This window comes from Rhamphochromis sp. 'chilingali' (assembly GCF_963969265.1).
Source record: "Rhamphochromis sp. 'chilingali' genome assembly, chromosome: 10".
Classification (NCBI taxonomy): Eukaryota; Metazoa; Chordata; class Actinopteri; order Cichliformes; family Cichlidae; genus Rhamphochromis; species Rhamphochromis sp. 'chilingali'.
The window spans coordinates 9,553,663-9,565,886 of NC_137937.1; the positions used below are offsets into that span (position 1 = coordinate 9,553,663).

The window sequence follows — 12,224 nt, forward strand, 5'->3', positions numbered from 1 at the left end:
ATAATCTGCTTCAGAGCACCAAAAGGACGACGACCCTAAACACACAGCCAAGATAACAAAGTAGTGGTTTCGGGAAAACTCTGTCAATGTCCTTGAGTCGCTTCAGCCAGACCCAGAGTGGAAGCCAACTGAACATCTATGGAGAAATCTGAAAATGGCTGTGCACTGACCCTCCCCATCCAAGTTGATGAAGCTTGAGAGGTTCTGCAAAGAAGAATGGGAAAAACTGCCTGAAAATGGATGTGCCTAGTTTGTAGCATACAGAAAGGCTTGAGGCTGTAATTGCTGTCAAAGTACTTCGATAAAGTACTGAGCAACGACTGAATGCTTCTATGCATTAGCATTCATATTACACATTTCAGCCCACTTTTTTATCGTCATTATGGGGTTTTGTGTGTAGATTTTAAAATGAAAAATGAATGTAACTGTTTTTGAATAAGGCTGTAAGCATGGCAAAATGTGTGACATGATGCACTGCATATCCTTGTGTACAATATACCCTACATACAGAAAGTATGCTGACAAGATGGTGGCTCAGTGGTTTGCACAGCAAAAGACACCTGAGGTTAAACACTGGCCAAGACCCTTTCAATGTGAAGTTTACATGTTGTCCCTATGCTTGCACAGATTTCCTTGAGGATTTGTGATCTCTCCCATCATTAAAAAAAACATGCCGTATAAAGGTGTCCTTGACCGTAGAGGTGGCATTGGTCCCTGGGTCCTGCATGTTTCCCACAGCTAATTCTGAGGATGTGTTAAATACAGAGAGTGAATTTCCCTGTGGGGATTAATAAAGGATAAGTTAATTTATACAGTACAAAGGTTGACTGACCCCATTATTTGCTAGAATAAGAGTTTCTTTTCTTTTCTTTTTTAATTAGCAAGGCATGAAGGCCTTTTGAATCATAGATATGGTTAGTGAGCTAATTGCACTCAATCAAGACTGTTCCTCATTTCAGAGGTAGTAGATTGAACTGCTGTGACTTTTTCTCTTCTGCAGACCCACCCACACTCAGCTATATATGTATTGTATACCGTGCCAGTTCCTCAATGTTCCTGCCATATGGATGTTTTATGCCATACACATGATTGAATTTATTTCCTGTTTTTCTGGATGGCAAAAGCAACGACACCGTCCTCTGTGTAGGGCAGGGGAGATGGATAAGCTTTGTCATGAAAGAAAACTAGAGCAAATTTATGAATTTGTTTGTCTTTAAATCTTTATATATTTCACTTATTTTCATGTAACATAATTATAATAAAATAGAAAGTGAACGTAATGTGTGAGAAAAATACTAAAGTAGTTACTTACATGAATCAATCATATTGATATATAAGACATATTGAGCCACTGACCACCGAAAGGATATGAAAGCAATTAAAATGGTTATTAAAATTGGAAAATCTTCATATAAATGTCAGTTCATTTCCATTTCAATATTTTAGTAAGCTATAAAAATATGTAATAGAAAGCTTTCATTCTTTTTCCCTTCCCGACTTTAGCCAAGATCAGCCTGTAACTGTGTTGAGTGATGGCAGATAGCGAGTATGGATTCAGGACATTAACAGCTCCTCTCACAGAGTGCTGTGGTGATGTAACCTACTTGCAGTGAAGAGGGCCTTAGAGAGAAAAAGCTCAGACAGCCTGTTTAGGTGGAGAGAATCCTGTGAAATGTTTGTGAGTCACTTTGCTATGTTTGACAGCAACAGTTGTGCAAAATAGCTCAGAGTGAAGTCTTGCACTTGTGTCTCTACAGAGCAGCCAGAGCATTTGGAGAATACCTGTCCAATACCAATCCAGAGAACCGCAACGGAGCAGGTAGGTGGCACACTTAGTAGTCCTACAACAATACTATATCAGTATTAGAGCAATATAGTATTTAGTCAGAAATATCAGTTTCTCCGGCTTCACACGTATTTCCTACTCCTAAAAATACCTTAAAATATTTCTGTGTGAAATATTGGCCTGTGACATGTCGGATAATCAGTTATTAAAATATTTTAAAAATGCTGATGTTTATGTAATAAACGCTCAGCTTCAGGGTGCAGTCACACCACAACAGCAATGTTTCACAGGTTATCCCCAAAACCATAAGTATTTGATCACCCTAAAATCAGCTGCAGCGAACTATACTGTCACCTGGTAAGTGCTGAAAAATTGGAATTGGAAATTGGGCAAGTGTAAGGCTCTGAACAATTTTGACAGGGGCCAACCTGTGAGAGCAGGGTGACTGGTTCAGAAAATCAGCACGTATTGTGGGTGGTTCCCAGAATGCAGTGGTTAAAGCTTACCAGAAGTGGCTGCAGACCATGTGGACAAGTTCAAGGCATCAGTGTTCCTTGATGGCAGTGGCTTCTTGAAGGACATGTATGGTATGGCATAAGGAACTTGACAGAGAACTGACTCCAGATTGCTCTATCCTGCTGCTCGATTCCGTTGTGAATCCTGATACTACAGGACACCATCCAAGGTCTTCTAAAGTCCATACCTCAACAATTCTAAGCAGGATATCTTAATGTTGCAGATTACTGATATATCTGCAAGTTCTTCCCCCCTGCTGTTGGCAAGTGCTGTTCATAGAGGATTATCATATTGTAGGGTTTTTACTTTAACATGTAAAGCACTGTAAGATGACTATTTTTGTAAACTGATTATGAAAAAACAAAACTGAATTGGTAATGTAATTGAGGATTTATATTTTCAGTAGTAATTTATATTTGTTAGCATGCTCTTTTTAGTGCAAATATGTGGAATACATAAAGTAGCAGAAAACATGACAATTGAGATGGGGCTGAAGTTAGGTGCAAAGTGGCCTGCAGATACGCAGCATCTGTGGGCAGGCTAAAACAGGATTGTGTGCTTGCCAATTGGGAAGGGTCTGGAAGGGTATCAAGCGAGCTATCAGATGCACTGAGACCAGCTTACCTACTGGGATTGTGGTTGAGCCTAACTTAGTAACCTACTCAGTCTAATACTATGCTCAGTTTAATTATATCCTGGAAAAGCTGTTGTGACTAACTAGCACTTCCCTTTCCCCTACCTTTGCAATATCGCTTTTCTGTGTATGATTTCAACTTTATAAAAGGGAATCTTACAAATCTGTTTGCTTTCCACTCAGTTTTTCTTCAGTATAACTTAGTAAGTAAAGTACAGTAAAATTTTATTTATAAAGCACCTTTCAAGATAAAAATCAAAAAGTGCTTCACAGAAGCTAAAACCTAAAAATAAAAATCAACCAAAAGCAAGTTTAAAAAGATGAGTCTTTAGCTGTTTTTTAAAAGCGACCACGGAGTCCACAGATCTCAGGCTCAAAGGGAGAGAGTTCCACAATCTGGGGGCCACAGTTACAAAAGCTTTGTTGCCTTTTGTTTTCAGCCTCATGTGTAGGATAACCAGCAAGCCCTAGTCACATTACCTCAGGGACCTGCTGGTAATGTATGGATGTAAAAGTTCACTTATACAGGGAGTGCAGAATTATTAGGCAAGTTGTATTTTTGAGGAATAATTTTATTATTGAACAACAACCATGTTCTCAATGAACCAAAAAAACACATTAATATCAAAGCTGAATGTTTTTGGAAGTAGTTTTTAGTTTGTTTTTAGTTTTAGCTATTTTAGGGGGATATCTGTGTGTGCAGGTGACTATTACTGTGCATAATTATTAGGCAACTTAACAAAAACCAAATATATACCCATTTCAATTATTTATTTTTACCAGTGAAACCAATATAACATCTCCACATTCACAAATATACATTTCTGACATTCAAAAACAAAACAAAAACAAATCAGCGACCAATATAGCCACCTTTCTTTGCAAGGACACTCAAAAGCCTGCCATCCATGGATTCTGTCAGTGTTTTGATCTGTTCACCATCAACATTGCGTGCAGCAGCAACCACAGCCTCCCAGACACTGTTCAGAGAGGTGTACTGTTTTCCCTCCTTGTAAATCTCACATTTGATGATGGACCACAGGTTCTCAATGGGGTTCCGATCAGGTGAACAAGGAGGCCATGTCATTAGTTTTTCTTCTTTTATACCCTTTCTTGCCAGCCATGCTGTGGAGTACTTGGACGCGTGTGATGGAGCATTGTCCTGCATGAAAATCATGTTTTTCTTGAAGGATGCAGACTTCTTCCTGTACCACTGCTTGAAGAAGGTGTCTTCCAGGAACTGGCAGTAGGACTGGGAGTTGAGCTTGACTTCATCCTCAACCCGAAAAGGCCCCACAAGCTCATCTTTGATGATACCAGCCCAAACCAGTACTCCACCTCCACCTTGCTGGCGTCTGAGTCAGACTGGAGCTCTCTGCCCTTTACCAATCCAGCCACGGGCCCACCCATCTGGCCCATGAAGACTCACTCTCATTTCATCAGTCCATAAAACCTTAGAAAAATCAGTCTTGAGATATTTCTTGGCCCAGTCTTGACGTTTCAGCTTGTGTGTCTTGTTCAGTGGTGGTCGTCTTTCAGCCTTTCTTACCTTGGCCATGTCTCTGAGTATTGCACACCTTGTGCTTTTGGGCACTCCAGTGATGTTGCAGCTCTGAAATATGGCCAAACTGGTGGCAAGTGGCATCTTGGCAGCTGCACGCTTGACTTTTCTCAGTTCATGGGCAGTTATTTTGCGCCTTGGTTTTTCCACACGCTTCTTGCGACCCTGTTGACTATTTTGAATGAAACGCTTGATTGTTCGATGATCACGCTTCAGAAGCTTTGCAATTTTGAGACTGCTGCATCCCTCTGCAAGATATCTCACTATTTTTGACTTTTCTGAGCCTGTCAAGTCCTTCTTTTGACCCATTTTGCCAAAGGGAAGGCCGTTGCCTAATAATTATGCACACCTGATATAGGGTGTTGATGTCATTAGACCACACCCCTTCTCATTACAGCGATGCACATCACCTAATATGCTTAATTGGTAGTAGGCTTTCGAGCCTATACAGCTTGGAGTAAGACAACATGCATGAAGAGGATGATGTGGACAAAATACTCATTTGCCTAATAATTCTGCACTATATATGTTGGCGTTTGTCTATGCAGAGCCCTGAAAGTCAAGGTCAAAACCTTAAAGTGGATTCTGAATTTATCGGGGAGCCAGTGCAGCTGAATCAGCAGGGGTGTGACATGGGAGTACTTGGAGGACTTGGTCAGAAGCTTTGCAGCAGCGTTCTGAACAACTTGCAGATGCTCCAAAGAGGCTTTACATAAACAAGCAAAAAATTACAATAATCCAGACGAGATGAAACAAATGCATGAATGACAATTTCTAATTTGGAGCGCGATACAATGGGACTCAGCTTAGCAGTGTTTCTCAAGTGATAAAAACAGGAGCGAACCAGAGATTTTACATGGGCATCCAAAGTCAGACCTGAGCCAATAGTAACACCAAGGTTCCTGATAGACGGTTTGGCAAATGTAGCAAGTGGACCCAAGTTTTCCATAACACTAGGTACAAAATGTTTAGGAGCACAAACAAGGACTTCAGTCTTCTCCTCATTTAGTTGAAGAAAGTTTACAGCCATCCAACCTCTAATGGAGTCTATGCACTTATGCAAAATCTGTAGCTTGGAAACATCATGGGGCTTAAAGGAGATATATAACTGAATATCATCTGCATAGCAGTGATACGAAATGTCCTTAAAAGTGCTCAATAAGTGTTGAAGAGGAAGTAAATACAGCAAGAACAATAAAGGCCCCAAAACTGAACCTTGTGGCACACCATAGGCAAGAAAAGTAGAAGAGGAACTGTACTTAAAGGTAGCCGCAGAAAAGGATCGTTCATGCAAATAGGATTCAAACCAGGCCAAAGCAGCCCCTGATATACCCGCCCAGTGTCTCAGCCTATCTAGCAGAATATGATGGTCCACAGTATCAAAGGCGGAGGTCAGGTCCAACATCAACAGAACGGAGCATTCTCCTGCATCACATCTCATCAAAATGTCGTTGGAGACTCTAAGAAGTGTAGTTTCAGTAGAGTGAGCTCTACGAAAGCCAGATTGGAATTTATCCAGAATGCTGTATTCTAGAACAGCTATAAGCTTTTCTAAAATCTTAGCAATGAACGGTAATTTTGAAATCGGTCTGTAGCTACTAAGAAGAGAAGCATCAAGCTTAGGTTTTTTTAACAGTGGGTGAATGACAGCATTCTTACAATAAACAGGGACCTGACCAGAAACCAGTGAGGTATTGATAATTGTGAGCACACAGGGACCAATAGACCAAAAAGACATTTTTAAATAAAAATCCAGGTAAAATATCCAGAGAGCAGGAGGACGCTTTCATCGAATTAACTAACTTGAACAGCTCTGGTAAGGACACAGGTAAAAATCTTCCTAAAATTACAGGCCTAGCTTGAGTTGGAGCAGATAAGAGAGACACAGAAGGAGAGATATTGTTCCTCACGTTACTGACATTTTCAACGAAGAAAGAAAGAAATTTTTCACAATCTTCATTTGATGAATTTGGGACAGCAGGTGGAGCAGGAGTAACAATATCACTAATGGTGTTGAATAGTACCATAGATAGAAGGTTACCTCTGCTCTTAGACACTAAGTCTGAGAAATACGCAGCCCTCGCATCTCGAAGTGAAGTGTTAAAAGGGACTAAAAGGTCCTTTAAATGAAGGAGATGGACATGCAAACGTGCACAGCAAATCCAGCATGTCCAAATTAACACTGTCGGATTTGATTTCAACACTATTAAAGTGTCTATATGGGTCCACACCAGAGAGTGTTAATTTAACTCTTTTTGGAGAGTTGGTACGTTAACTCTGATTTAGTGTTAAACACCAAATCTGTCTGGAGTTGATAATTTAACACTTGGTGTTAAGAGTTTATATATTAACTCTCAAAGAGTATTTTAGTTTAACTACGTAAGAGTTATCTTCTAATTCATTCTTAAAAGCGGGAATTTTACTGTTCTGAACTTCTAGAAATTTCTTTTGGAAATAAACATTTACTAAAAAGATGCAATGGTTTTTTAAAAACATTTATTCTGAACTGTGCACCACAATTTCAAAACATTTTCTGAAAGATGTAACAGTATACATGTTCTCACTTTCATTAGAACTTTGTTTATCAAAAGGTCTGACATGGTAAATGCAAATAACAGCATTCTCATCACTTATTTCTTCAATACAATATGCATGTCCTTCATTCATCCCTTTGTGGAACTTCAACGCACTTCTGCTCTCCCCCATATTCCATCTTCACAAGAATATCCTGTGCGGAGATTGAATAAAAATTAGTTGACACTAATTAATGGCACAAATAATCCAGTAAACAATTGCAGCACAGTTAAAAAAAAAAAAAAAAGGAATCCTCTTTGAGCCATTACTTGTGTAAAGTATTTTCCCAAAAGACAAAGACACAGGCAGCAGGTAATACTGAACTAAATGTAAAACCTCAACCTTTTTAATTTTTACCTAAACCGTGTGCACAAAACTCTGGAGGGATCTATGCTAACGTAGAACCCAGTCAGGACGTCTGCTACTGCTGTTTGCTCTTTTTTTTTTTATGGGCGATCGTTTTCAGGCTTCAAGTAGCACCATTATACCAACATTTCACATTCTAGACATTGTTTTAGGTGTATTTGACCAAAGATTTGACTGAAAATTCACATGCAAGCTTTTTTTCAAGGCTGTGGCATTTGCCCGCAGACAATACCTTTCAGCTAGCTAAAACAGAATATTATGCTATCACCGAGCAACATGGCTAATGCCTTTCACACAGCTTTGTCTCAACTCCAAAGAGCCACAGAAGTAAAAGCTCATAATAATTGAAACAATCTTTGAAAAAATGACTTACCAAGCATGGCAAACAACTCAAATATGTAGAGCAAAATGTTCTGAAACGGCTTCACTTCAGCTTCGATTGGAGCCGTGCTGGGGGCGGAGTCTGTGAATTTACTCTGTTGGTGTCATAGCCCCTGTAGGAGTTCAGAGTTAAGAGGTCAAGAGTTAATGTTTCCATTGTAACACCTCCAGATTTGACAGAGAAACACTCATTTTTAACACTCGATTTTAACTACTATCATTTTACACCTCAGAGTTACATTAAAAGAATGTGACTCTGCTTAGAGTAAAATTAACTCTACTTTTGCAAGAAGACTATTAACACCAAAACATTTAACACTTTTGAATTTGCTGTGTGTTTTCCTCCATAAACGCTCAACCTTACAGCGGCAACGCTTTGAGAGGCGAATGGTGTCATTTATCCAGGGAGACGACTTTGAAACCGGAGCTAGTCTTGTTTAGACAGGTCAAACATTGTCTAAAATAGAAAGACAATGATTATTAAAAATATTTGTTAAAAAAATGAACATCGTTATAAGGAGATAAAACTAAATTAAAGGCATCGGAAAATTATCACTATACCCATACTTATTTATCCACAGGACACACAAAATGAAAAACTAGCAAGTCCCATCAGATTACACTTGCTTTCAAGCCTGCAGCATTGCAACCATTTATACAGTGAGAAGAACTATTCATCCTTCATGATCCTACAGGACAACTGGGCTTCTTGGACTGTACCGGCTCATCCATTTCTGAATCTTTCATCTTTTCGCTATTTGTTTTTTTTCCATCACTATGCCACCTCTCTATTTTCCTCATGTGCTCACAAAAGCTTTGCAGCTAGTAAATGTTTACCACTCTGCTGCCAGAGCTACAAATCCCAAAGAGACACAAGCAAGCTCCCTGTTAACTCTATTTACATAGAAAGCATTTATCTGATGTCCGTTTATGAAAGCTATATAGAAAACAGACAGCATGATTTATCTCTCACTTGCTATGTTTTCTTGTTAATTTTGCTTCATCCCCTTTCTCTTTATCCCCAGATCATCTACTGTCTGAAACTTTCTCTGGCCAGGACTCTCCAGACGTCAGTCACTTGCATAACAACAATCTGCCACCACAGAGCCGTTGTTTATCCATAGCTAAACCCGCCCAGTCCAGCCAGTCTAATCCCAGCGCTAACCCACAGTCTCAATCTCAAGTCAACACTCTCCAGGCTCAAGCATCACTTGGCCCCTCCAAACGGCGACTCTCTGCCGAACGCAGTCTTTCCATAGAGGACCCACCTGCTGCCAGGGGTTCACAGGGGCCTGTTGCTGTGAAGCCAGCCAGGGTGTACACAATCACCAGGGAAGGCGGGATGACCCTCGGGGGCCGTGGCAGTGAGGAGAGCCTGGAGTTGGAGGTGCTGAAGGGCTCCCGGGAGCAGCCTCTCTCACAGAGCACTTCTGCTGCCAGTCATGGCCTATCCTGCACCAGCCAACCAACCGCCTCAGCTGCCCGTGGCAGCCATCACCGTAGCAGCCATCACCGCAGTAACCAACATCATGCCCAGCAGCATCACGGAGGCCCAACGTCATCATCGCAGCCGCTGCAGAGCTCAGGTAGCGCTGGCAACATTCGTGATTGGGGAATGAGGAGAGGTGGGTCGCGGGATGACTACACCCCAGACTGCGTTGCCTGCATTCGGGCTCCATGCCAAAGTCAGCGCTCCCTGGACCTAGATACCTCACCCCGAGATGGAGGGAAGCAACGCAAAAAACTGGAGAGAATGTACAGCGAGGACAGAGCATCTACAGATGACAGGGGTATAAAACTAAATGTGAAGGTTTAAACGAATAAACAAACTGAGCCTAAATTTAAACACGTTCTCGCCATGTTTTTATTCACCTCCACTGCTATTTGTAAGGCCTGTGTTTGAATGTAATGCTCACTGACACACACCTTCCTTTTCTTATTTGTGTTTGCAGAGGACAATCCTAACAGCTGGTTCCCCAAAGAGAATATGTTCAGCTTTCAGACAGCCACCACCACCATGCAGGCGTGAGTATGGCATGGAAATCCACCTTCACTCCCACTCTGTGCATCACAGCATCTCGCTGCCATGTTGGCAGGATACGGCCCCAGTCTTTTCCTTCCAAGAGACAAATGTAACATTCTAATACAAAGTCTTAATGAGCTTTCACACCTTTATGCTCGTTGGTTTTATTAATATAGGAAGCCACTTTGACATTTTTTTTAGAAATAAGCAGTTGCCCATAGAAAAACTGGATGTTTTAGATCTGTACTGGTAGAAGCACAGTTTAGTAATTTTAACAACATGGTCCAACAAGTGTCCCAGTAAACAATGATACCAGCTGAATGGAACGCACCTGTTTCCAGTGTTGTGCATAGTACTTGTTCCTCTAAATTGAGCAGCCAAGAGTCTTTGAAATCAACACATTTAGAAAGCTGGAAATGTGTTGGTCTAGATCGTGTACGTGCCTTAACCAAGACACACATACACGCAGACACACAACTCCGTTCCAGTCTTGCTGACAGGTTAATTATCACCTATCACCCTGACCTTATAATTATGACTCTCAAACAGACAAAGCGCACCCACCATGATCTTTTTTTCCCTTCTTCTCTCCCACACTCCCTCTTTGCTATCCATATGTCTCACCTTCCTTTCCCCATCTGTTTCCGACTGCCTGTGTCCGTATTAGAGTCAAACTGATATATGGGTCTGACTCTCGCTTTTGATTTAAATGGCAGGCTGAATGATGGATATATCACAGTTTAATTGACTACACATTATTGACTACACATTAAACTAAGTGTTTGGTTATAGCCAGTCCTTGAGAACCAACTGGTGAGATATTTTGGTACACTTTAGATGTACATACATGTACATATTTCATCAGTCATCATCTCCTCTTCCTCACTTCTTTCAATGTGCATGTCATATTTGAATCCCAGTCCCTGCTCACTTATTTATAGGTAGGATTCTTCCATTTTGTCTCTCCTGAAAATGAGAACTGGAACATAAATCTCACTCCAAAATTTGGGTATGTGGAGTATTTGGCTGGCCCTATTGCTAACTTCTCTTTCATTTTTGTCTCCTCTTCTTCCTCTCCACACTGTGTGGCGGCCTTCCAAACCACGACTGTAGAATATCGTGAGTAAATCTTTCAAACGCCCCCACTGTTCTTCCTTGTTGCTTTTTCTTTTTTTCTTGCTATGCCAGTTAGGTAACTCGCATTGAACTCTGTTCCTCATGTGGCTTTGTGCTAGTCAGTCTACTGTGTCCTTATTCCCCCAACCTCGATGTCTGCTGGATGGGATGTCAATATGTGGATGTAAGATTAAAGGCAATGAAGGTTTGGTAGGATTGAAAAGTAGGTCATGCCAAGCATTATTTAAATAGCAACAATTCTTTGTTGAAATGAACTCCTTTGATATATTTCTGATAAAGACAGTGTAGCAGTGGTGACTTGACTACCAAAGTTACGTCTGAAAACTAAAACCATGAACTCAAAGCTGTTTTCTTGTGCATAAGTCTATAGATAAATCTTAGTAATGCTGTTTAACCCTCTGAGGTCTGAGTCGTACAGCAACCCTAAAAGGTCAAATGCATAGCAACTTAAGAAAACAATGGCAAATAGAAAAAAGCTGAATAAAACACATAAGAAAAAGGAAAAACACAACATAAGCTCACAAAAAAATAGCTCACAAAACACAGCGGAGGCTTTTTTGGGGAGACAATACTATAGAAAACTTGCAGAGATAAGTTAGCTATAGCTAACTAGCTATAAGCAGTGAACAGCGTTTTACAGTGTTTTATAAATCATGTGATTAAATCACACGTCACCTGCCTCTTTTGTCCCTCACAACACCAATGAAACCTTTGTTTCATTCTTGTAATGTCTCAGTGCAGTCCTTTGCACATTTTGCTTCCTGTCCCTTCCATAGCTATACTGTCACATTCATATCTCCACGAAAACACTTTGGTTGTTTTATAAGATTTTATTTTTTTTTACTCTATGAAACTACACCTGCCTCCTGCTAAAAGATAGTGTAAACTGTATTTTAGCAGGCTGTCAGCTTTTAAATATTGTGATGATGGTTTCAGAGTAAGAACCAGATTATAATGTGTGGTTTCAAAGAGGTTAAGGTGAGAACAGTTCGGTGACCCAGCTTGAGGCTTCAAAAATGGGAATTCAAAAACAAGAAGGGTTGGTGGCAACATCCAGCTAGTCTAAGTGTGGGCATTTGATTTTCCCAAGGGGTCACAATTAGGATCTACTTGTAACATCTACTATTACCATTAGTGGTTTATAAAGGGATAACATTTCCAATAAAATTACTATTGAGCAGAATTGGACTGAATATATCCGTAGCAGTCCCAGTTTCTCATTTCTCTTTGGGAAAATTATTTTCCT

At 40.4% G+C, this 12,224-nt stretch overlaps 1 protein-coding gene across 1 annotated transcript in view; it reads left to right on the plus strand.

Annotated features, from left to right (window-relative positions):
* Positions 1–12,224, plus strand: part of nsmfb (NMDA receptor synaptonuclear signaling and neuronal migration factor b) — a 74,417-nt gene that overhangs the window by 20,795 nt on the left and 41,398 nt on the right. The window contains exons 2-4 of the mRNA XM_080893543.1: positions 1,758–1,819; positions 8,844–9,608; positions 9,771–9,843. Coding sequence (XP_080749669.1) covers positions 1,758–1,819; positions 8,844–9,608; positions 9,771–9,843 — 900 coding nt within the window. The remainder of the gene's footprint in view (positions 1–1,757; positions 1,820–8,843; positions 9,609–9,770; positions 9,844–12,224) is intronic.